Genomic DNA, 24,758 nt, shown 5'->3' with positions numbered 1-24,758 from the left:
AAAGGTTTCACCTTCAGAGTGTCACATCTGAGATGGTTTAGTAATGACACCAAAACATTATGTAAAGTAGCCTCCTTAATCAACGGTTTCATTTTATAAATATAAAACCGTACACTATTAAAAAATACAAACATTTGTTCAATTCTTCCAGGTGTACAAGATTATTTACGCACTACTAGACATTTTATGTATGTCAGAGTTCCCCAAGGAATTCAGTAACCAAATGATGGCAAACATCAAGTGATACACATACAAAGGTCACAGACCTCTATAGGAGTATCCGGATATGGAGGACCAGTGGGTGACTGTGATGGGATTATAGGAAAATGTAATTTCAGTCTTATCTTATCCCTTAAATAAAATGTATATTAGGATCCTGTATCGGTTGTAGACATACGGGGAGGGGGTACACATTTTTATGGGGGTACACATTTTGTTAATTCCTGGGGTTCAGCACAAAAACATCTCTAGAAAAGTCTATACAACTATGCACATTTCTACTTTTCAGTCTCTCTGATGTTGCACAAATGGCATCTGCCAACATGCTCTTTAGCCATGCTTTGTGACCTAATAACGTATTAAGAGCAAAAAAGATAAAAGATATCTCCAGTAAATGTTAAATACTACATGTTGGCACTCCATATAGATAATGCCTCTGTAAATGGGAGTTTTGGAAGCCTGCATTTCAGCACCATATTGTATGTGCAGAACAGTGTGAAAAGTTATATAAACAGGCATTAAACCTGCCACTCATCTTTCAGTCATTTGTTTAAACAAACTTAATGAGGCTACAAGGACATACAATATGTTACTGAACAGACTAGACCAGCAAAAGTCAGGGCACAATTTGGAAACAGAAATAAAGATCCTCCAGGACATACAATTTCCGTTTAGAACAACAAAATGTCAAAAGGCAAAAAGATTTAATATTTCTTAACAGACTACAAAGAAAATAATAATTTAAAAAAAAAAAGTGTTACCTTTAGCTGGATTTACTTGTATTCCTGATCTGTAAAGCATTTCTTCATTCTTCCAATCCTCATTTCTAACAGCAGTTTTCAGTCCATAAAAAACAATTAATGAAGCAGCGGCATAAAATACGAGGCTTTTGAGAAAGCTTTTTTGGGCCTTAATATAAAGAGCTCTGGCCCCCATGGTTATTAGTAAACAGAATCCCATACTAGGAATATAGAGTACACGCTCTGCAATAACAAAGCCAACGTAAAAAAATAGATTACTAGCGGGCACAAAGGGAACTATCAATAGTGATAAAGCTAAAACAACTATGTTTTCTGTAGAAGGAAGTTGCAATCCATGGTTTATATGGTTTTTTACACCATTTTCAAGTTTTGATACAATGCTAGTCCTCTGCTCTGTTGTCTTGTATTCTAAATCTGAGTGACAGCTATGGCCATTAGTATTCTGCTTGCCATTCATGAACACTTTCCCATTGCATTCTCTTTTTATACCCGAGCTCTTGAGACTTGTGTAGGCAAGAAGGAAGAGTAAAATGTAAAAGGCCACAGTGTGTATATTCCTCCAGTCAATGAGTGATTTAATCAGAGGCACAGCATCCATTGACCAATCAAAGCTGAGTGTGTCAGGGCAAAAAAGCAGCCACAGGTTCTTAGTTGGCAAGTATAGGAAGGTCAGAGTACGTGTGAGCAGATTTTCACAGTCCGCAGCTGGGTTGTCAGAGTTCGAGAAACTTGGCGGCATGTTTCCCATCCAGTAAAAGCGCACACCGAGCAATACAGCTCCCCAGGCGACCAAAAGGCCAATGCTAAGAACGAAAGACAAGTTCTTGCCCTGAAAGCAAAGACGAGACAAAGGAGCCATTAGATTAACAATCTTTAAAACGGTTAGGGATAGTATGCAATGCATGGGTTAACAAAGACAAAAAAACAAATTAAAAAAAAATATTCACCGCTATTCTTGAATTTAGCTTTATAATTTAACACATTTCAAGCAGTAATTTAGATTATGGTAATTTTACGAAGTACCTTCAAAAAAGCACAGAGCTTTTTAATTTATTTTTACTATCAAAAACTCCAAAGATAGATTAATATCATAAACTTATGCAGATCCAAGTAAAATTCATTATAGTGCTGAAGTAAAGATGAGGTCCAAAACGCTTTAACCATAACAACCAGATCTCAGTTTTGCTGTAGCCAAAAAGTTAAACAAAATTGTTGCAGAGAAAAATATGCAGTGTGCTGACCTCTCCTGAAAATTGTTGGCTGCTCTGACTTCATTCCTCTCTATGTCATTAATTTGGGACAGGCATATATATTGAAAAGATATATTGAAAATATATATATTTAATTATATAATATATATATATATAATTATATAAAATATATTGAAAATCTGCATGTCTGTCCCAAGTCTATTATGTAGAAGATACAGAAATCCCTAAATTAGGAGCCAGGCAAATAGCATTTCCAGGAGATATCAGCAAAGGCACAATCCCTCCACCTCTCTATAGTTCCTCAGCACAGGCTTTCAATAAGAAAACAACCCCTGGATGCAATGAATAAATGAACCTGCAATGCTCTTCTCAAAATCCAGACAGATTTTTCTGCATGGATATGAAATACTAAAAATGTTGCGCATCTAGCCGATTACACAGGGCACTAATCTACAGTAAAGTTTCACACTGGAGATCAGAAAACAAAAGTCACAATAAAATGCAAATCTGTTTATTGTCCTATGATAAAATGTAAATTGTTAGATAGTATAACTATAATTCAACAAATTAATCTGCTATGCCATGTTTAGAAGCACAAGCATTCCCCCAGCAGCTCCTGATAGAAGCACATGGATCAAAACGTGGTTGAAAGACTTATGGTTCTGTCATTATATATCCAAAGGACATTCAAAGATCTGTTATTCCCCACAATTACATGGCTACTTTTTTTCCCCTTAGTTATTTAGTACCTAGTGCAGATGGAAACCCAGCAATGTATATAGATTACAGTAAACAAAGTTGAAACTCTCGGTTTTTTCAGAAGTGGATAATTGCTTCCATTTCCTCAGTCAGAAATGGCATTTTCATTTTAAGAGAACACAGAGACTACAGTTTAGTGAAAATAATAGACATTCTGTGTAAAAGGCAGAGGGATCTATTTCATCTGAACATACATACTGCGTGTAGGCCACAACAGACACCACGGGACAATGTCTACACAAAAAGATAAGTCTACTTAGGAGTAGGTAATGAAATAAGCAGCTTAAGCAGAAAATGTAAAGCTTCCATGTTGGGACATACTGTGTATAAAAATGAATGATGTGCTGCTGTGCTGGGCTTCTGGTGTGTCTCAGTACCTTTTAAAAGTATATCTATATCCAAAAACATTTTTTAAGCCATGTACGTTCTCTGCAAGTACTAAAATACCTACTGATTCTGACAGAAATCTTGTGTCCTTGTAACTTCCGGTGAACTGAACTGAAATCTCAAACAGTATCAGCTTTCTCAGCTATCTTCTCAAAACTGCAAAGCAAAATGCCTCTATGTAATGGAGTTCAGGAGAAGAGGAACCATGGGAAAAACACTTTAAAGTGAAAATTCTTGCAGCTACCACATCTAAGAACTTCAAAAAATAAAATCTTTTTGGTTTAAAGATAAGGAGAAATGGGCTACCTCCAGATGTACCTGCCCTCAATTTATTCATTCCTAGATTTGTTCCAAGTTTTTAATTCTGTTTCTACAGAGACTCCTTTCCTGTCCAAGCCTTAAAGACCTATGTCTCTCTGATACCAGAACTTGATAAAGACCACTCTCCCCTCTGCTTAAACTATCACCTAATTTCTCTTATAAGGCTGGCCATAGATGGGCCGTTTATCGAAAAATCCGTCGTTGCTGTTGCTGCCATCAATGTCTACGAAAAATGGCCATTTTTCGTGGATTTTCCAGCATGACTGATAAAAATAAACGAGAAGATCCACGAAAAATGGACGACGGCATTGCCCCACTAAGGCGTGAATATCGGCCGATTTTTCGTGTGGACAAAAATTCGGCCGATAAACGACCCGTCTATGGCCTGCATAGGAGTGGACCTCAAGCTTTATGCCAAAATGATAGACAACTGTCAACATCCCCATCTCCCAAACATAATCCACCAAGATCAAGTGGGGTTTGTGCAAGGGCATAAATCAAAGGATAACACCCTCAAAACTATTCTGTTAATCCACTGCCTTGAACACATCTCTGTACCTTCTATCAGTGGAAGCAGATAAAGCTTTTGAAAGAGTCAGCTTGTCATTCCTCAAACACACTCTAATGAATTAGGCTTGTGTCCTTACCTCATACACTAAATTTTGTCCTTTTTTTTCCTTATCTTCTATTAGGCTCACAGCTACCTCTCTAACAATGACTCTGGTGCATATGTTCCCATACAGGAAATCTGGGAAACAAATCACCCTAATATATGCCAGAACTACAGGGACTAGTGTTCCTAACAATGCCCACAAGAAGCCTTTACTCAAATCTGGACCACTTGAACTATTTACAGATTTACAAGCACTCCAAAATCTACTATTAATCTATATGGATCACCCATGTTTCAGTACACAACAGCTAGAATAAAAAAGGGAAGGAACACAGCTATCAATCCCCCCAGCCCCTTCCTCCTTGCCCCCTTTCCAACCCTCTTTTTACCCATAAACATTTTTTTTAATAACATGGTAACAGTTCCAGTTCCAGCACAATATCAGACATCACACATTCAAGGAATATGCATGTGACGTAAAAAGTGATATGAGTTAGTTCCGTGAAATAGAATACAGCAGCAATATACAAGGATATACATTTTTTGCATTGGTTATGTCATCTGATTTGTAACCTGAGATGTTAAATCTCCTATTCGCAGGATAGTCATGAATCATGGCCATGTCTTTGATGGGAGGAAATGTGATGACATAGCAGCATTACATATCAAGTAATAGGAAATTGAGAGGGGAAAGGAAAAAGAAAACATAGAAAGAGAGGAAAAAAAATGATGGGGGGGGATAGCGGGAGCAGAAGGGAGGTTGGGTGGAAGGAGGGGAGAAGGGGGTATAAGGAAAGGTGATAACGGAAGAATTAAAGAGGGAAGGGGGAAGTAGGTAAAAAGAAAAGAAACATGTAAACATTAAATAAAAAATAGGCTGGAAGTAAGGAAGTCCACTCTTCCTCCCCCTACAGGCAAAAGTCTCATGACCTTAGAGGGTTGAGGGGAGACCATCAGCCTCCCGGCCACTATATCTAAGAACCCTATTGCAACTGAGTGCAGTAATGAGGTTATAAGTTGCTCAGCCATATCTCCTGTATCTCTTTGTGGATTTGAAATGGATCCAACTGAACAATATAGCAATGAATTTCTGCATACATTCCTGAGCAATATGGATAAGCTCCTCCATTTACTCAATTTTATTGAGTCTCACAACCCATTCCCAAATTGTCGGGGCACTCGATGAACGCCAATGATTTGGAATACACATCCTGCCTGCATTCATCATATGCATTGCCAAGGAGCAGAAATAGTCTCTTCTAGAAAGGGTCATATGGTGTAAAAGATACTGAGCAAGAGTATAGTCTAGAGGGAGTGAAGTAACTTGTGTAATAATCTTGTGAACCTCAGTCCAAAAAGGGGTCAAAGACTCACAGCTCTATCAAACATTTAACAAAGTGTCTTCCTCTCTACAGCAGCTCCAGCACAGATCGGAGCTTTTTGGGTTGCATTTATGAAGGAGAGCTGGGGTCCTTAACCACCTAGTTCTGACTTTGTAACAATTCTCCTGGATAGCTAAATTCATGGAGCCTTTGTGGACAGATGCATTAATCATCTCCCAAACCTCATCTGGAAAAGAGATTTGTAGCTCCCTTTTTCCATATTTCACGCACTTTGTCAGGATTTTCAAGCTGATCTTCCATTAACATCGAATAGAGAGCTGAAATCAGGTGTCGCTGGGGTTTCTTTCTTAGACATGCAGACTCAAAATACATAAGGGGTCCACCCTTTTTTTTCTTTTAATCTCGCTTGTTCTCTCTCTTTCTTTTCACTCCTTTCATATTCTACCTTTCTTTTTAACTCCTACCTCACTCTTACTACACTAGTTTCTTTCTACCCCCAATGGCCCTCCCATGGGACCCATGAATACTTGTGAAGCATTACCTGCTCTTTCCTAACTTGACGCTATGAAGCCTCTAATAAGATTTTTTCCACCGAAGATCTACACAAGGCCCATTACTTTGCCTATAACGTGACACATCTATTCTTACAGACCTATACCAGTCCTTTCATGTTTCTTTCTATACAAGGTATTATCTACTTTTCTTTGTTTTGTTTTTTTTTCATTATTTTCCTGTAGATCAACCACTTCAATACTTTCTCCCCCTTCCTGACCAGGTCAATTTTCTGATTTCAGCATTGTCGAATTTTGAATGACAATTGCTCGGTGCTGCAACACTGTACCCCTATGAAATTGTTATTTTTTCACACAAATAGAGCTTTCTTTTGGGGGTATTTATTCACCACTGGGTTTTTTTTTATGCCTTGCAAAATAAATGAAAAAAGACCAAATATTTAAAAAAAAAAAACTTGCATTTTTCTTTATTTCTGTTATAAAATTTAGCAAATAAATACGCTTTCTTCATAAATTTAGGCCAAAATGTATTCAGCTACATTTCCTTGTTGAAAATAACCCAGATCAGTGTTTATTATTTAGTCTGTAGGAATGTCCAAAAACTATGGTATATATATAAAAATTGATCGATCCTGATGGCCTATCTCATTTCTTGAGGCCCACAAAGGTCAGGACAGTACAGATATTGCCCAAATGTTTTTGGAAAGTAGAAAGTCTAAGGTATTTAATAAGAGCCATGGCAAGTTTTTGGAAGTTGTAATTTTTTGTCTTTTTGGGGGAAAATTAAGAAATTATTTTTTCTTTTTTTACATACTGTCACCAGTGCAGTACAATGTCATTATATAACTGGCGTGGTGGTGATCAGGGGCAGTGACTGGTGACAGTATGTAAAAATAAAAAAATAATTTTTCTTTTTCATTTTTTTTCTTTTCTATTACATTTTTTTTTTTTTTTTTTTTACAATTTTATTTTCAACACACTGACCAGAGCAATATAAATGTTAACATACAAACATTGTACTACTCTGGGGAAGCGATCAGGATTTTTCTTTTTTCCACATTATGCATGTTTATACCAGTGAATTTCACTGGTATGTCACCATTTTTACTGAATGAAATTGAGTAATTTAGTGTGTATTGTTGTGGTTAGCTGTGATTGGCGACACAACAATAGGAATAGGAAGGATAGGTAGGAGGGTGTGGAAAGGAACATTTTTAAGAATAGTCAGACTTAGGCTTTTCTTTCACTTTAAGAAAATGTATGTGACTGTAAGAAAAGTTGGCAAACAATGACACGATTTCCTGATCAATCAAGGCTATATAAAACAGCAATTTATCCAGGATAGAGAATGTTGGCTTACTCATAGTGATTCAATAAAAATTAGAAGACCTCAGTGCCTGCTAAATGTGATTTCCAATATTGTCACATTAAATATATAAAGACGCTTGGCTTCAACTAAAGTCTATGGTGTGACTAGGATTTTTTTTCTCAAAAATATCTGCTGCATGTATTGTTTGATCAAAGTGGAATTGTACCATCTTCCCTAATAGTTCCCATCAGCAATCTAGGCCCTACAATACACCCTTAAAAATTACCTTTTATAACTTTGGAGGAAAATTAAAGGTCAGAAATGTACATCATAAAGCTTATATGCACATAAAGTGCTTGAGGAACAGATGCGGATTATGAGGAAACCAGATGCAATGCCTAATAAAGAGCTGCACAACCCAATCTCTCTTGCCCATAAGTATATATTTTTTTCACTAGTCTCCTCAGTCCCTACTAGGTGGAGCTTACAATTTATGTTCTTAAGCTAAACTCCAATTGAATTAAAAATGCTCCCTTTTAATGAAACTGCACCCTTAAAGGTTAAATGCATGTTTCTGTTTAGGGGCCCTTCTACTTACCTGATCCTTTGCTCCTGCAAACTCTTCTTCCCTGCATTCTGAAATTCAAAGTTCCTCTGACATAATCAAGACTAATGCAGAGCCCACAGTCCTGCACTGGATGTGAAGATGCTAAGGAACAGTCCACCTCTAGAGCATAGGGGTGTGCAGTCTGCCTGAAGAGGAGGATTGGTTAAGTAACTGCTAGAGTGGTTATGATTTAGAATCACTGTCAGGGTTTTCATGCTATCTGCGTCCCTGATTTATGCTCTCAGACTGTCCTGATCACTACTGCCACTGGTATAAAAAATGAGGGTAAATTCATAAATTTCAGTTCCCATTGAAACAGAAATTGAGGTGAAATCCTCCAACGGGGATACTTCTTCCTGTGACAACTGTTTACCCGCTAGACACCGAGCGCATGCAAATATGCAGCCGCTCGGTGTTTGGACCTTGACACCGAGTGGCCACATATTTGCGTGCCATTAGAAAATACATATGTGCTGAGAGCGCACGCTCCCAGCACATATGTCCGTGACTCAAGGAAAGGTCCCAATCTCCGCTTGCGATCGAGATCTTTTCCAATCATGTGACCGCCATGACAGCGAATCATGGCAGTCACATGACCCTAAAACCCCTCCCGCCTCCTGGCTTCTGAAACTCTTAAAGGTCCGGGAGGCGCCGGCGCAAAGGGGTTAAGAGGCAACTTTCCTCATATTTGATAGATCTATTCAATTCCTGCTGAGTCTACAGGACAGGAAATAAAAAGAAATCTCACTAATGTGACATAAATGGAAAAAAAATAGCACAGTTTTAACTCTTCTTCATCCAAGATAATAAAAGAGGTATAAAACACACATACTTTACTTTCAGTGAAGGAAGAAGCCATTTAATTGAACGAGGGAGCAAACACAAGAGGCCTTTTTTAAAGGAACCTTCACTTGTGCATTTCATTGCAGAGATCTAATGCGCAGGTGGTAACGTATTATGCCAAACACTAGTTTTGGATAGAGTGTAAAGGGAATAGAATGCTTGTCAGTTTTTACTGCAGTCTATGCCCCCATTAAGAAGATCCACCCTCTCTATTTGTCCTGTTTGCCATTATCATCAAAAGTGAAAGTAAAAGAAAATCCCAAATTTTGGGTTGTCCCCAGAAAAGTAATAGAGAGAAATCTTCCAATGGGGACACTAGTTCTGGTGACTTGGGGTTCCCAAGAAATTCTCTTAATTTGCAGGGATATCCTCTCACTTCCTGTTTGGCTATGAAACAGGAAGTGAAGGGAAATCTCCACAATAGGACACAGATGGCGAAAAAAAAAACAATCTGACAGGGGTTATAATCCTCCCTAACTCTATCCAAAATGAAAAAAAGTTTTTGTCTACAGTTCCGCATTAAAGCTATGTCACGTTAAGACATTCTATTCATCATAAATAGGCTACCATTTCAGCAGCAGGTGACATCACTGGCACATGCGTACTGCACTCTAAATTGAGGGCAAACTGAATAAATTCAGAGCGCTGTGCCACGATTGTGGCCCCAGTGTCAATGTGCAGGAGTGACGTCATCGTGGCATGGCCATTCAAACCACTGGGGCATGCAAACCTGGTAGAAGACAAGTTGACAGCACACCGCTGGAGGGATCCCTTTTACAGGTAAGCCTATCATAATTTGCTAGTATGTGATGCATACGCCATTAACTTGCGGGGAGGGCTGTTTTAACCACTTGCTGACCATGCTATAGCAGCGTGCACCCGGCATTCTCTGTGATTGCTGTGTCCTTCAGACACAAAAAAACAAAAAAAAAAAAAAAAAAGGCTTCTCTACTGCTTTAAAGAAAAAAAAAATCACTTCTGCAGTATTTCTTTTTTTTTTTGCTGCAGTGCACTGCAACATACTGTATATTGTGTGTTTCGGTGTACTGCTGAGCGCTGTAGCACAGCTGTGTTGTGTACGCAATGCACTTACAGATCAGGATGCAGTATCATGGTACATGAAGCACATGGTATGGAACGTTGCTGCTGTATACTATGTGTGAATAGGCCCTAAGAGTTTCAACCTAAAAAGTAATGTTACACCCCAGTCAAATCAAGCCTGACCAGGGGCGGACTGACCATTTGGAAACTCAGGCACTGCCCGAGGGCCCGGGGTCAGTAGGGGGCCCCATGAGATGCCCCAGGTACCTTTTTCATAGGATTTTTTGAGTTTGGCCAAGGCCACAGGGGCCCCATGATCCCCTATTGCCCGGGGGCCCCATGAGTTGTCAGTCCGCCCCTGAGCCTGACTCTGAAATTGTGCGACTTACAGTAAAGTCGCACGATTTCAAAGTCGGGGGACATGCCAATTTCAGGTGCAATTTGCAAGATGTCTACACTCCCCATTGTGGACATTCACGTAGCGCGGTTTTTGACCAAGCTGTTATTTCATGATGTGCCTTTGATTTTACTGTCGTTTGTGAGTACAATACTTATTTTTATTTCATATTAACCTCCCTAGCGGTCTGATTATGTCATTATTTCTGTGCTCAAAGCGGTGCATTGTTTTCAATGGAAATATGTTGTATTTTTATTGTAGGCCTGTAATTCTTAGGAATAACTCACTGAAATCTGTCCGAACAAGAGTCTAGTAAACATCCCGGGTATGATAAAAATTTGAACCATGAAATCATAAATTATAATATAATCATAAAAAATAATAATAATAAATTTAATTCAATAATGTAATCAAACCAAAAACACTGACATTTGAAAAGAGCTCAAAGTTCGCACATCACTGAGCAAAGTCGCAAAATCGTTTTCAGTGTCTGATGACGAATTTCCCCACGAATCATTATCACTCAATTCTGCAAGTGGTTCTGATTTACTATCGCTGTTCTCTAGCTGGTATAAAACCGCTTATGACCTAAAGGGAAGCTTTTTGGACGCCATAGACATTTCCCAGTTTCCAGGCAGAAAGAACAGTAAAAATGCAGGCAGGGCACAGGACAAAGCACTCGGGACAAAATGTATGTGAAATGGTTTGATACAGTAATGTAATACTATCAGATTTTAGTATACTGCGTGAATGTCACATTTTTACATTTTGGAATTTCCCAACGGTTCCGCCCTCCAGCTGGCATCGGCAGGAGGAGATGGCCAGGGATGCTGCAGGGGGGACATCGCGGGAGTGCAGGACAAGGTAAGTGCTGGAGGGATCCCAGAGCAACGCTGTAGGGTAATCCCGAGTGTATCTCGGGGTTACCGCTTCTGGTACTGAAAGTTAACCCTGAGCTACACTCGGGAATACCACCAGGGAGGTTAAACATTTTAAAGGTAATGCACTAGGCTGGTGCGCCCTCAGTTTGTTTTTTCTCCACTCAGTACATTTGGATTTCCCCGATCTTTTGAGGTCAGCAAGGTGTGCATATTCCAGGACATTTATGATGTGGTCCTAGCCTACACTGAGTCCATCCCCAAGCACAGCAGCATTTGTGTTTGCTGGTTCTCTGCGATTGCAAGACATCTGACACAGATGTCTATGTAAATGGCACCAAAAGTAGTGCATGTACCACTTTAGAAATGGGTGCTGCTTCGAACAAGTTGGAACTGCACCGATATGACCACTGTAATTGCAGACAATAGGCTGCAAATCACATGCCAAGTTGCACCCAGTGTGACTGGGGTCTTACTGATCCCAAAATGGTAATTACATGGCAATATTAATTTTTCTAAAATCAATCCCTACTAACAGGTGTTCCCTACTGTGGTCACAGTGTCTATTGTACACAATTAGCACTATGCTCTTGCCATCACTGCAAGGATCACTATAGACGCGTCAATGCTGCCTGCTATAAACTTAATCTAAACTACATCAGCTGTAGCATGAGCTTCAAATACTTTAGAAACCAGATGTCTCACATCCTTGATCTAGCTTCATTGAGCTTCTCATAAGAGAGAACAAGAAACGAAAACAAACACTGCATTAGATCTGATTACTTTCTATTTCGGGGGCTACCACACAAGCAGCTGCACTCGTCTGCTCAAGGAAATTATTTCTTATGTTCTAAATCATTTGTTTGAATAACAAGGTTAATTTAAGGCCACTCACTTGTATAAAAATGCGTTATACGGTATTTAAAAAACGCATTAAAAATGAATCTTATCTTATACAGAAGACACGCACCAGAATTTCCCAACACGATGGGGAACAATGAAATGTTTATGAAAGGAAGACTCACTCATCTTCAGTGTCAGAGGAGCGAGGCTTCAGGAGCTCTGTTGAAAGGTAACTTCCAGGACACATCCAGTGACCACATTTGTAGGTCATGGCCACTAGAAAGATAAACCATCAGCGAGCTTGCCTACTGAGTGAAGCTGATGAATAGGAATATCAGCGGCATTTCTTAGCCTGTCTGGACAATACTCATCCTCTTTCAGAGAACTAAAGCTCCCTGGTCTAATTTCAGCTTTCCTGCATCAGCTCATATTAGGGACAGATGGACATGCTGAGGACTCCTGACGCGAATACCAGGATGTAATCAATGCGATCTCCGCATTCATGATCAAGAGAACATTTGTTTTGTTTAACGGAAAGCCAAGACTGGACAAACATAATCACTGCCAAAACCAGAGAAAATTAGCAAATATAAACAAAAAAATTAGGCACATCCAAACATGGTATAGGAAAAAATAAATAAAAAGAATTAAGTGATACCAACCAAGTATTTCTGGCATCATGTTGTAGCTCTTGCATAACACATGTAGAATAGCATGTTTCACATTTTCCCATAATTGCCAAACCTTTAGTATTTCATTTTTTTATGGTTCACATACTTTCATCTAAATGTTGCCTTACCCCTGGTTCACATGTCCGCGTTCCTGTGGTCCGCGTTTTGCGCGGGCATGAGAGCCCATTCATTTGAATGAACTCCCGTGCCCCAGGACACGCAGAGAAGCAGCTCCTGCCCTTCTAAAAATGCAGTCCGCACGGGAACCTCAGTTCCCAGTACGGTTGCAGTTTCCAGTGTGGGCAGCGTGCCATTAAAATTAATGGTACCCGCCCACGGGTCCGCATTCTTCTGTGTGGGTGGTGCACGGATTTTTGTGCGGATCCGCAGAGGCACCACCCAGACATATGTGAACCAAGCCTTAAAGTGCAACTTAAAGGTTACTAAACCCACAGCAGTAATATCAGTCTGTATATGCAGTAAAGCATGCTTGTTATACTCACTGTGGAACCTAAGGGGTTAATCTACTGCATTGTGTAAAATGGCTGTTTGATCCTTTCTTCTCTGCCCCTCCTCTTGCTGAAATGACCACCTGATACAGACAGAACCTGTGGTCACATGCACATGATCAGCTTGGTGTGTATTGCTAGAGGGTTTTTTTCTTGAGAAAGTGCATGTGATCAGCAAAGGGCCAATCAGCACTGTCCAGACAGAGGGTAAGGGGTTTCACATCCTCCTAGAGCAGAAAGAAAACTCCTACTACAAGCTTTAACCAGTGCTCTGCTGAAGTCACAAGACTGCTCTAACTGCTGATGAGAAAAGGTATTTAGCAGTTTATATTTACTAAAATAATTGCATTTCCATGTTGTGTGTATTGTGGGAGACCAGATATAGTGAATTCTGGGTCCTGGGTATAGTAGCACTTTAAGATTAGAAAATTAGTTCCTGATAGATCACTTCAGGCTGAGCCCTTCTGCAGGTATAAATACGTAAAACATGAAAAATAAATGATATATGGTTTAAAATTCAGTAATGTCTCATCCTACTCTGCACATGCTCAGTTGCCTTCTAATTTTCAGCATTGTGCCGAATTTGTAGAGGTCGATCTGCTGACATCCTAAAGATTTACTGCCGCTCTGGGCTTTAGCAAAATGGCAGCCTCCAGCAAGAAGGAACAAGGAAGATGCAAGAGGCACATACAAAGTATCATAATATTAATGTGGAATGTATGTTCCTTGTCAACCATTTGTGAACCACCCTCAATGTACTATGGACGCAAAGACAAAGTCTGTCTGCTTCTGGGTTTGCCATCCACAGCAGGAACATGTCAACAGGTCCCAGCCAATGATTCATAGCTGAGACCTGCTGATCAGCTGTGTACAATCACAGCCCAGAGCTCTGTGTAGACAATCAACACAAGGCTCTGTACAGAGGGAACAATGTCTCTGTTTCTTAAGGATGGGAAACTAAGACATCATTGGTAAAAAAGCAGCACACTTTATACATAGTAAACATTGTTAGACTCGCATTTAAGCCCTTTATTTCCCTATATGTTAACCCCTTTCCAGCCAGAGTCATCAGTACAGTGCCAGTGTATATTATTATTAATGATCACTGTATTAATGTCATTGGTAATTTAGTGGCAGTTAGTCAAAGCCACCCAGCGTCAGCTTGCTTGCCGCATTATTGCAGTTGCTGATCACCTCCATTAGTAGAGTGGAAAAAAAAAATTCCAGTATACATACCATAGCTTGTAGGTTCTATAACTTTCACGCAAACCAATGGATATACTGTACACTTATGTAGCAGAATACATTTTGGCCAAAATTTATGAAGAAATTCGATGTTTTAAATGTTTTTTTATAGGATAAGTTTTGCAGCATAAAGTTAAAAAATATTGGTTTTTTCTCCCAACATGTTTGGTCTTTATTTTTATATTTTTAATCGCAAAAAAAGAAGAAAAACAAAATCCAGTGGTGATTAAATACGACCAAAAGAAAGCTCTACTTGTGTGAAAAAAAGGAAAAAAATGTTGTTTGGGTACAGTGTTGTATGATCGGGCAATTACCAATTTAACCACTTAAGCTCTTCTGTGCTATATTAAGAACAAGGTGGTAGAAGTATGGAAAGGCTGCAAAGGCGTATATCCAGAAAAAAGTTTTAAGTATTTCTTTAATGCATGTAAACAATAAGTTATATTTGTATCCTGTTACCAAGCTGTAACCTAGCAATTTTCTAGCACCTCACTGAAAACTTCAATTGCAAGCTTTTCGTACAAGTCACTCTGTATCCTACCTTTGCTATACATTAGCCGTAATGCTGACATTTTTCTGGTCTCATAAGAGAAAACAAAGTGGGGTGTGTTCCCTCTAAGAAACATGACAATCTTATACCAAATACGCTTTCCTAAATACTTCAAGTTATGTGTTCTCTCTGAATTCCTTTGCAAGATGATGTCAAAATTTCCATCCCCTAAAAATACCATAACATAACTATTGGCCTTCAGCCTTTTATTATCCCTTATGCTTTTACTATATCCCTACAGCACATAAGGCCCATCAGCCTTCTAGCTGAGAATGTTACACTGATTAGATACATGATTGTATTTTCACAGCCAAGTGCCTATATCAGCTATAAATATTAATTGTGGCATTTACTAACAGTTAAGTGAAGCACACAAGGCCACATCTGTCACTAATCTAGAAAGAAACCCAGAGAGAGGACACAAGTAAAGCAGGCAGAGTTTCTAATCCACCGCTACAGAAATATTCTCTCTTGCAGTTCATTGGTAAAGCTAAACCTATTTTCTTTCTTGTTATTAAGACTTGTTTTCAGATTGCCCCCTTAGGCTAGGTTCACACCTATGCAGTTTGCGTTTGATCCATTTCTGCAGCGAGTTTTGCAATTTTGCACATACGTTTTTGACGCGTTTTGCGGTTTTAATTTTAAAATTTTTTGGGGGGGGTCAACTTGTTGCTGGGCAGATTAAAAACGCTAAACGCATCAACAATGTGTAAAATACAAATACTTACATTGAAGTCTATTTGACCACAAACGGAAACTGCTGTGGGAAAATAAGTCCCTGACCCTTTCCAAAAAATGCGCCCACAAAAAACGTATAGGATGTGAACGTGATCCATAGGAAATCATGATAAATGGCATGCACTGCGTTCCTGAAAAATGCAAAATGCAAAAAACAGATGTGAACCTGGCCTTATTGTTAGTCGTTGTGCCTATGCGAAAATAACAAAAACCGCTTAAATGCCTATAAGCACTTCTTTCTTAATCTCAAATCCCCAAATTAATCCCAAAAATAAACATTTAATAAATTGCAGTTTACCAATCCTGTAATGTGGTGGCTGTGTTATCTTTCTTTTTTAGGCCATTGTTCCTTTATTTTTACCTGTTAATCCAGCCAGTAACACACTTCCTGTTTTAGGATGTCTCCACTGTACTGGAGGAGCAATGGAGACACCTTCTGACAGCAGAATTGTCAATCTGGAAAGAGGGTAGTGTTGGATTTACTTGCAGATTTATAAGAACTTGACTAAGAAATTAAAGCTGAACCTCAACTAATACTCCTTAAACTGAAACACACCATGCGGCGTGCTCCTAGCAGAAAGATGGGTATGGAAATTAGCGCCCCTAGAAAAAAGCCCAGTTCTGTGAGCTGAAATGCTGTGTACTGGGATGGGGGTCCCAGATGGGGAGCAGGACTGAACGTTCTACACATGTTCTGTGCACAATGAGGGCATTTTTTGGGCATGTGCTCAGAGCCTGCTGGTTAGGACAAGCCCCATTGGCACCCCCTTTTTTTACTGTCACTTTTAAAAGGACTGAATTGTACTGTTCCATAGCAGGACTTGCGGTTTTAAAGTGATACTAAAGCGAACAATTTTTTTTTACCTTAATGCATTCCTTGCATAAAGGCAAACAATATTTTCTATTTCTAAGCCTCCCCTGCCTTCCCTGTGTGAAGGGTAACAGAGGGGAGAATAGATCCAGCATTGTGCATGGTGCCTCTTCACACAGCACTAGAGCAGCAGCAGGAGACATTGGCTCCTGCTGCTGTCAATCAAATGCAGTGAGGAGGAAGTGGGGCGGGGCTACGTCCCACTATGCAAGTCTATGAATTGCTGCTCCATAGACACACAGCTCGGGAACACGCAGACAAGTAGCTTGCTATGGGAACACACAAAGAAGAGGAGCCAGGATCATCTTCGGGGCAGGTGAGTACAACATGTTTGTTATTTTAATTAAAAATACAAATCTGACTTCAGTAACACTTTAAGGCATCCCTTAGGCAAGTTTATTTAAATGATTTGTGTATTTTAAATATTTTTCCTTAAGCAGCATGAAATGACCCTTTTCCATGCTAAATTGTATTTAATAAGAAAAAAAAAAAGGATTTGTGCTGGTACATGTTTTACATAGCAGTGCCAAGCTACCAATGCCATTTTAACAATATTCTGGCTCTTGGGTTTGAAAAAGGCAAAAAAAAATGAGCTGGTTTCACCTACAGAATTCAGTAGCATTCGGCACTAAGTTTGGGGTTTGCAGACTTCCAGCTGAAACAGAACTCGGACTGGTTCGCACATCCCTAACCTTGATTAGTCAGTGACTTTGATATGACATTATTTCTACATCACACATTATAGTCATATTGTGCTCAGACCCATGGGAAAAGCACTTTTCGTTTGCATTTTTCATTTTCTGAGCAGGAGAATTACTTATTAAATCAGAACAAATGCTTGAGGGCTTCATGTAACATGTAGATAGGAGAACTTGAATCCATCTGCACAGTTACTTTGTAATTAATATACAACCTATATGACCTTCCTCGCCTTGCTATCTCTTGTTTTCCAAAATTTATTTTATTACATTTATTTAATGATTTGTTTCTCAAAAAACACTGACCAAAAAAATATTTCATTCCACTAGAATGTCATTATATGTTAATGACTATTGCATACGCTTCAGTAAATTTTATTAAGTACTAAATTGTATTAGGGTTGCATGATTGCTATAGCTGTGTGTACAGCAGAACTTCACTCTCAAATGATCAACTATGACTATCTGTAATCCTTACACTGCTAGCATTAGTAAAGAGATAGGAAAATATGACATATTTACTTGCTTTAAACTTTTTTTTTTTTTACATTTCTTCAGTTGTTTCTTAGTTTCCAGGCCTATGCAAATGATGTTATACGTCCAAGGCGTCTTCAGGGTGGGAGGAGGGGTTTTTTCAGCTAAGCACACCCTCCAGTCACACCTGAGCTAAGGGCAGATAGATTCCAGAACGTAAATGCTACATGAATCATCTGCTCTTATGATCAGAAAGGCTTGGGGGGGGGGGTTTATAAAGAGATTATTCAGCAAAATAAAACATGAAGACATGGATGGATGAGTTTGCTTTGAACATTAAAAATGAATTAAATAATCTTTTTGATTTGTGGTGTGCAGGCTGTGCTGTGCTCTCCTCCTCCTGTCAGAACAGCTCTCCTCCATATAGCAATGACACAGCATCCCTAGTAAGTTGGGGGGCAGGTGGAACTTACAGGTGGGGGAATTGTGCTGGGAACACAGTGGGGGAGGGGGTAAAAATCATTTGTGCTTGGGATGAGAGGTTTGTGGAGGAGAAGGGATGGGGGGCTATTTGTGTGGGGAAAGGTAATTTTTTTGGGGGGTGGGTTATGTGAGAAGGGGGGATTGGAGAGATTTGGGCTAAGAGGCATTTTACCCCCCTGTACCCAGTCCACCACAGTACATTTCCCTACGGACACCTTGTCCTCTGTCATGCTGACCCCTGTCCACTGCTCTTCTGACCACTGCACACTGCCCTTGTGACCTTCTTCTCTTCCATACTGACCCCTGTCCTCTGCCCTGCAAGCCGTTCTCCATTGTCCCACTTACCCCTGCTCTCCACCCAGCTCCCCACTCTGATCCCCTGTCCTCTCCCTTGCTGATCCCCCTGTAAACTGCCCTACTTCTATACACTGCCCTGCTGACTTTATATCCTCTGCCCCTGACATTTTTTTTTATTGCACCCCCACATCAGACATACTAGATCTGGCTCTGATAATATCTCTCTCCCAGTGTCTGTCCCAGCATTTGTTACATCCCCTCTTACACTGCCTGCAGCTACCCCACACTGCCTGCACTGCATTCTCTGGCAGTGTCACGTGCCTGGCAACTCCTCCATTCAAAAAAATGTCCTGTATTTTTTTCAGTGAATAGTTAGAGGAAGGACCGATGACATCACAATCTACCCTTGTCCAATCAGAAAACATCTTGTATTGACTGGATAAATATACAAATCTTTTTCTGAATGGAGGAAGTGACAAGCAAGCTACTGTCAGGGCCTGGACTTGAATCTGGAACTTCTACTGTGTCAGGCAGTAACTCTTCTCACTGAGCTACCTGGGATGCTGGACAACACTCTGCCTGATCTATTAGATAATCCTGTCTGGTGCCTTGTTTTCTCTTGAACCTTGAACTCCTTGCTCTTCCCATGAACTTCCTATAAAAGCCATGTCCATGCACTTCCTCCTTGCCAGATTATTGTGCCTTCCAGCCAATATCCCGCTCATCCGTACTGCTGCTGTCTATATCGTATGTGACCGACCTTTGGCTTGTGACTGACTCCGCTTTTGTCTTATCCCTAAACGGTTTGATCCGCTCTTGGTTTCCAGCTTGCCCTTCCCCTGGTGGAGTGATCCTAAAACTGCGACCTGGTATTCACACGCAGCCAAATCCATCTCCACCATTAGGAGCTCTGGTGAAGACCGGTGGATACTTAGACCCCGCACCTCAGGTGAGCCTGCGTCATTCCCAGAGTGACCCTCTGGTGTACCAATCCTGTTGGTTTCAGGTAAGCCTTACAACTGCTGTAGCAATTGGTCTCTGAACCTCACCTCACACCATGACAGCTACTCTCTGTGTTCACTGTAAGAGGCAGGACGATTCTGCTAGCACTGTCTGGATGAACAAAGTTTGAACAAAGATCACACTTTATGTAGAACAGATTACAAATCCCTTGCATTCCTCTAGAAATTACATATGAATAATTACTGTTTGTAACATCTAATCCTGGTTATTTCCACCTGCTTATCTGACATGAATGATAGACCAAACACTTTTCCCATTCGGCATCCACTTCCAACTGTAGTCCACCCATCTTTTATAGAGGAATGATAAAGCAAACAGTCCACATATGTTAAAATCCTTAATATCAATTTATTATACTAACAATTGCACACAAGTAGAAGTAATTGCACAATGATAAAACACATTTAGCTGGCAAACAGAGCGATTCCACCGCCACTTCCGGTAACGGGATGATGTCAGCATGTAGCTCAGCCTGAAGCATTTCATCAACTATGACTTCTTACAGGGCATGTAACTATGTATAATATAGCCATGCCTGGAATTATTCTTTAAACTGGTCTACTCTAACTCTAAAAATAGATTTTTCCTGGAGTTCCACATTAGCCTGGCCACACATGGCTCAATTTTTGGTCAACAGAAATCAGATGAAATTTTAGCAATGGGTGGCCTTGTTGGCACCACCTGACTCGACAAGTTCAATTCCTTGTTCAGCACGGATAGAGGAGTCCATTGAATTACGCTCATTCAGCCCTTAGGAGTTAAAACATCACCATTGTTTTATTTTATTTGGAAAGAAATGATTGTATGCACATGGAGAAGGGCAGAGAGGTGCAGGGATTGGCAGAGTGCAGTAGTCCAGCACAGATTAACGAAGGTAGGGCAGATGCGGCTTTGTCAGCCAACAGCAGCACGTTAAAAGCTCAATGGATTACTGGAAGGCTGGTCAGGTATTTTTAGGGCTATCAAGGGATAAAGCATGGAAAAATGTGCATACATTGCAAAAATGTACTGATTTTTTTTTTGTGTACGTGTTTAACCAGACACACTTTAAGAACAATTCTAGACTGAGGTACGACAAAATAACAGAAACACAGTTACATATATCTAAGCTTCTTAGTCAAAGTTTAAAGTCCCTAATTCCTAAGCATTTAGGCCCCATGTACACAGGACACCTTTTTTTTAATTTAAATATTTATTAATTTTTCAGATAAACAAGTTATACAAACATACTCATTAAAACCTTAGCACATTATCAAAACTTTTATCATTTCATCCCTTCCCCCCCAACCTATATACCACCCACCCCCTATCCAATCCATATCCCCTTCTGCTCTGCATGTTGCTGTTTATTTCTGGAGATTGTAATCCCTATAAAAGAAGAACAAAATAGGTTTCCATATTATTCTATGTTAATCCCCCATAACCTCTAAGGCTAGCCTTGATGTTTTTAATTCCTCCCATTTGTTTCATCTTGTATGGTGACTCTCCGTCTTATCTTCATTCAAATGATAAAGTTCCTCCAATTTATATATTTGATCCACCCAGTCCTTTATTTTTGGCACCTCCTGTCTCCTCCAATACCTGGGTATCAGTCCCTTTGCTGCATTCAAATAGTACAATAAACCAGATTCTTTGTATTTTTTAGCTGAAAGCTTAGTACTATAAAAAAGGCAAATCTCTGAGTCTACTAGAATTTCAACCTCTGTAATTTTCTGAATCAAGATTACTATTTTCCCCCAATACTCTTGTATTTTAGAACACTCCCACCATATGTGATACATTGTGCCTCTACCTCCACATCCACAGGACACTTCTGAATGATTGAAACTGACTGCTGGAAAACATAGGTTAAAAAACATCTGTTTAGCCGCGTTTCCACCTCCAGGCAGAAGGGACACTGTGGGTGTGAGCAACAGGACCACTATTTGGGGATGGGGGCAGCTGAGAAAACACAGTAGAGGTCAGGGGACTGGCTGCAGAGGAGGGCAGAGTGATGGGCAGATCCCCGGTGTGCGGTTGAGGGCCAATGCCTCCTGTCAGTGTGCACCAGGCTGTGCGGGGTGGGTGAGGCCAGGAGGTGACAGCAGAGGGCCTGTGGAGGAGTAAGTAGAAGAGGAGGAGGTCAGAGTAGAGCAAACGCCCCCCGCTCTTTGTTGAAGCTTCCGTCAGAGATCCTATTGGAGATGGGACACAGGCTCAAATACAGCTCCTGGCACTATCTGGAAGAGCCACTGCTGAACAGTTAAGAGCTTGGAAGACTGGTGCTTCCCCACTTCTGTCACACTGCCCCCCCCATCTCGCTGCCCTGCCCCCCCCTTGTCACGCTGCCCCCCTCCTGTCCTGAAGGAGTGGATCTTAAACAGGAAAAGGTAGAAAAATTTAGATGGGGGGCACCTGATTTTAGTCTTGCCTATTGTGGCAGAAAACTAAAATACACCACTGCTGCTGGAATGAGCTGGCTGCCTGTACCCGGAGGACCAAGTTGGCAGCGTGGGACCTGCTCAATGGAACCTGAACATGGCTTGAGTACCACTTTATTAAGGCTCAATTTTACTATGTTTCTTTCACTTATTTATTTTATGCATTACATGTACTTATATAGCACTGTCAATTTACACAGCACTTTACATATACTGTATATGAAAGAAGTCGAGAAAAGCAGACATCGAGAAAAAAAGAAAAAAGTTATTTGTACAATTGTTGACAAGTTAAGAAAAAAGAAAAAAGGTAAGAGAAACATTGTCCAGTCTAGTTTTATATGTCAGTAAAACTTTGCCAATGACAAAAAACTTGACCTTTATAAATAAGCACAGCAGAATTAAACTTTGCAGCTATTAGCAAGGTAATAAGAGACTTAAAGGCTGGATATCCCCAGGAGTGCTGAGGCAGCGGCAGATCTCCTGAGCCATTACAATAAATGCTCCTGTGTGCTTACCTACTTCACTTGTAATCTTATTTAACATGGGGTGCAGGGCAATTTAACAGGCTTAAAAAGCTTAGCTGTAAGCAAAGCACTGAATGAATCAATTACTCTAAATGCATTCCTAAAGATTTATTGATAAACAGGCTGACTTTAATGAATAGATTGACACATGATGTCACAATGCCTGGATGACCAATATACAAAAAAAAATTAAAAAAATAGTACAGTCCCTGATACAGTTTGTAGCTTGTCAAATTACTAGTGAATGAATTGAAAAGGTTTTCTCTGTACGTGTCCACAATCACGTCAGTGAAGCAGCCCCAATGACTAAAATACTGGTAATCCAATATTTAAAGCCAATCTCCAGCTTTCAGTCTCTCCGCTACTGCCTTCTCTGACTACACTGCACACTGAGCTTCTCACAGTGTGCATTAGAAGCTGCAAGTCAGGTACAGCTTACCCCATTGTCATGGCTGGAGGACATCCACAATTATGTAGTACTTTCCTTCTCTGTCTAGCCCAACCTGGCCAACCCCTTTCATTCATTGTATTGCAGTTCTTTCAATGGCTCAGTATCACATGTGAGCATTTTCTAGTGTGGTCAACGTACATACACACCCTGCCTAAGAACACTTAAGCCCCATGTACATGGGACGTTTCTGAATGATGGAAACTGACCGCTGGAAAACGTAAGTTAAAAAAATGTCTGTTTAGCCGTGTTTGCATAACGCGTTTATGTGCGTTTGCATTTAGAAGCATTTTTTAAAGATAAGCACAGGAGAACCTCCCAAATGCCCAGAATGCACTGAAAAGTGGTAAATTATTAACTATTTCAGACTGTTTCAGAGAAATACACACTGTAGAAGCAGAGACAGCAGTATGCGTTGAGATAATAAGGTGTGAGTTGCTCATTAACATTTCTTTTGTTTCCAAGGGTGGGATAGGTGTCTAGTGGAGTGAGTCATAAGGTCACCTGGCAGGGGGTCTTCATGAATTTGAGGTGTGAATGGTCATTAACATATCTTTTGCTTCCAAGTGTGGGAGATATCTGAGGTGTGAATTGGTCATTACAATGTGTGACAAGCTTGGTGGGAACATCCTGTGTTCAGTGTTTTGTCCATCTGAGCACCTTGAAAACTCTTTCCATGCATTTTTCATGATCAAAAAAGGCCCTCGACAGCATTGGGAACTGGAAGAGTTAAAAAAAAATGTTTCAAACGCTTATAAACGCGATTTGCCGTGTTTAACCACATTTACAAGCGTTTTGCGTTTGAAACGCTGATAAAATGGATGTCTGAATGCAAGTTTGTTGCGTTAAAAAAAACGACTGTAAACTCAACTGACTGTAAACGACTGTAAATGAAGATGTGTACATGGACACATAGGAAAACATTAGGGTGAGTTCAGGGGCTGCTGAAAAAAACACTGAACAGCTCCTATACGTGAGTTTAGCAGCTGCAGTGTACAGGAGCCCTAACTCTCCCAGACACCTGCCCATGAAGGCATTTTGATGTCTGCAAACTCCTTTCAAGAACCAGCCCACTGCTTGGTGCTACTTGTTGGCCCCACCCATCACCTATGCTCTGCCTAGATTGCAAAGAGAAGAGCAGAGACCCAGTGTTGACATCACTGGGTCTATAATAAGGTATGTAATAAAAACTGAAAGGTTTCATTAAGATATTAAAGAGAGGAAGCAAAAAATAAGCAGATTAAACTTTTAGCTTTAATGAGGTTTAATGCCAATTGTAATTCTCAAGATTGGCTCGTTTCACTAAATGCAGGATTTGAACATCTATACAAGTAAATCTGTTACATGATTTCCAGCAGCCATGTTTACTATGCACATAAAGACAAACAACAGACTGGAAGTGTTGAGCATAAACATCTGTTTGTTTTCTGGGTGTGAACAGCAAGATGGCATCCCCTCCTTTTAGAGAAAAAAGAAAATAATCGCACTGGTATATGAATAAATCAGCAAATATGTTCATTTACACTTTGTGAATGAAGTGTTTGCTTGTGTTATTAGCTGAAATATGTGCTCGGTGAGTATCAGCAGAGAAGGGAATGGTTAAAACTCCTGCCATGTATTGTTTATTTCTTTATTTATGCCATCTGTGTCCTGTTGGGGAGACTTCTCCCCACATTCTATCCCAGAGACACAGCAGAAAGGGAGCCGATTCTCTGCTCCTAATTGTCACCAGAACATGCTTCCCTGCTGGGAGACTTCCCCTC

General features: G+C 40.1%; 1 protein-coding gene across 2 annotated transcripts in view; it reads right to left on the bottom strand.

Annotated features, from left to right (window-relative positions):
- TMTC2 (transmembrane O-mannosyltransferase targeting cadherins 2) overlaps positions 1-24,758 on the bottom strand; it is a 420,955-nt gene that overhangs the window by 196,277 nt on the left and 199,920 nt on the right. For both annotated transcript variants that reach the window (XM_089652355.1, XM_089652348.1), the window contains exon 3: positions 981-1,809. In XM_089652355.1, the coding sequence (XP_089508481.1) occupies positions 981-1,809 (829 nt within the window). The remainder of the gene's footprint in view (positions 1-980; positions 1,810-24,758) is intronic.

This window comes from Staurois parvus, unplaced genomic scaffold (assembly GCF_062004578.1).
Source record: "Staurois parvus isolate SC_StPar_1 unplaced genomic scaffold, SC_StPar_1.0 ptg000025l, whole genome shotgun sequence".
Classification (NCBI taxonomy): Eukaryota; Metazoa; Chordata; class Amphibia; order Anura; family Ranidae; genus Staurois; species Staurois parvus.
Note: the sequence above shows the minus strand (reverse complement) of the source record. Positions and strands in the feature narration are given on the sequence as shown.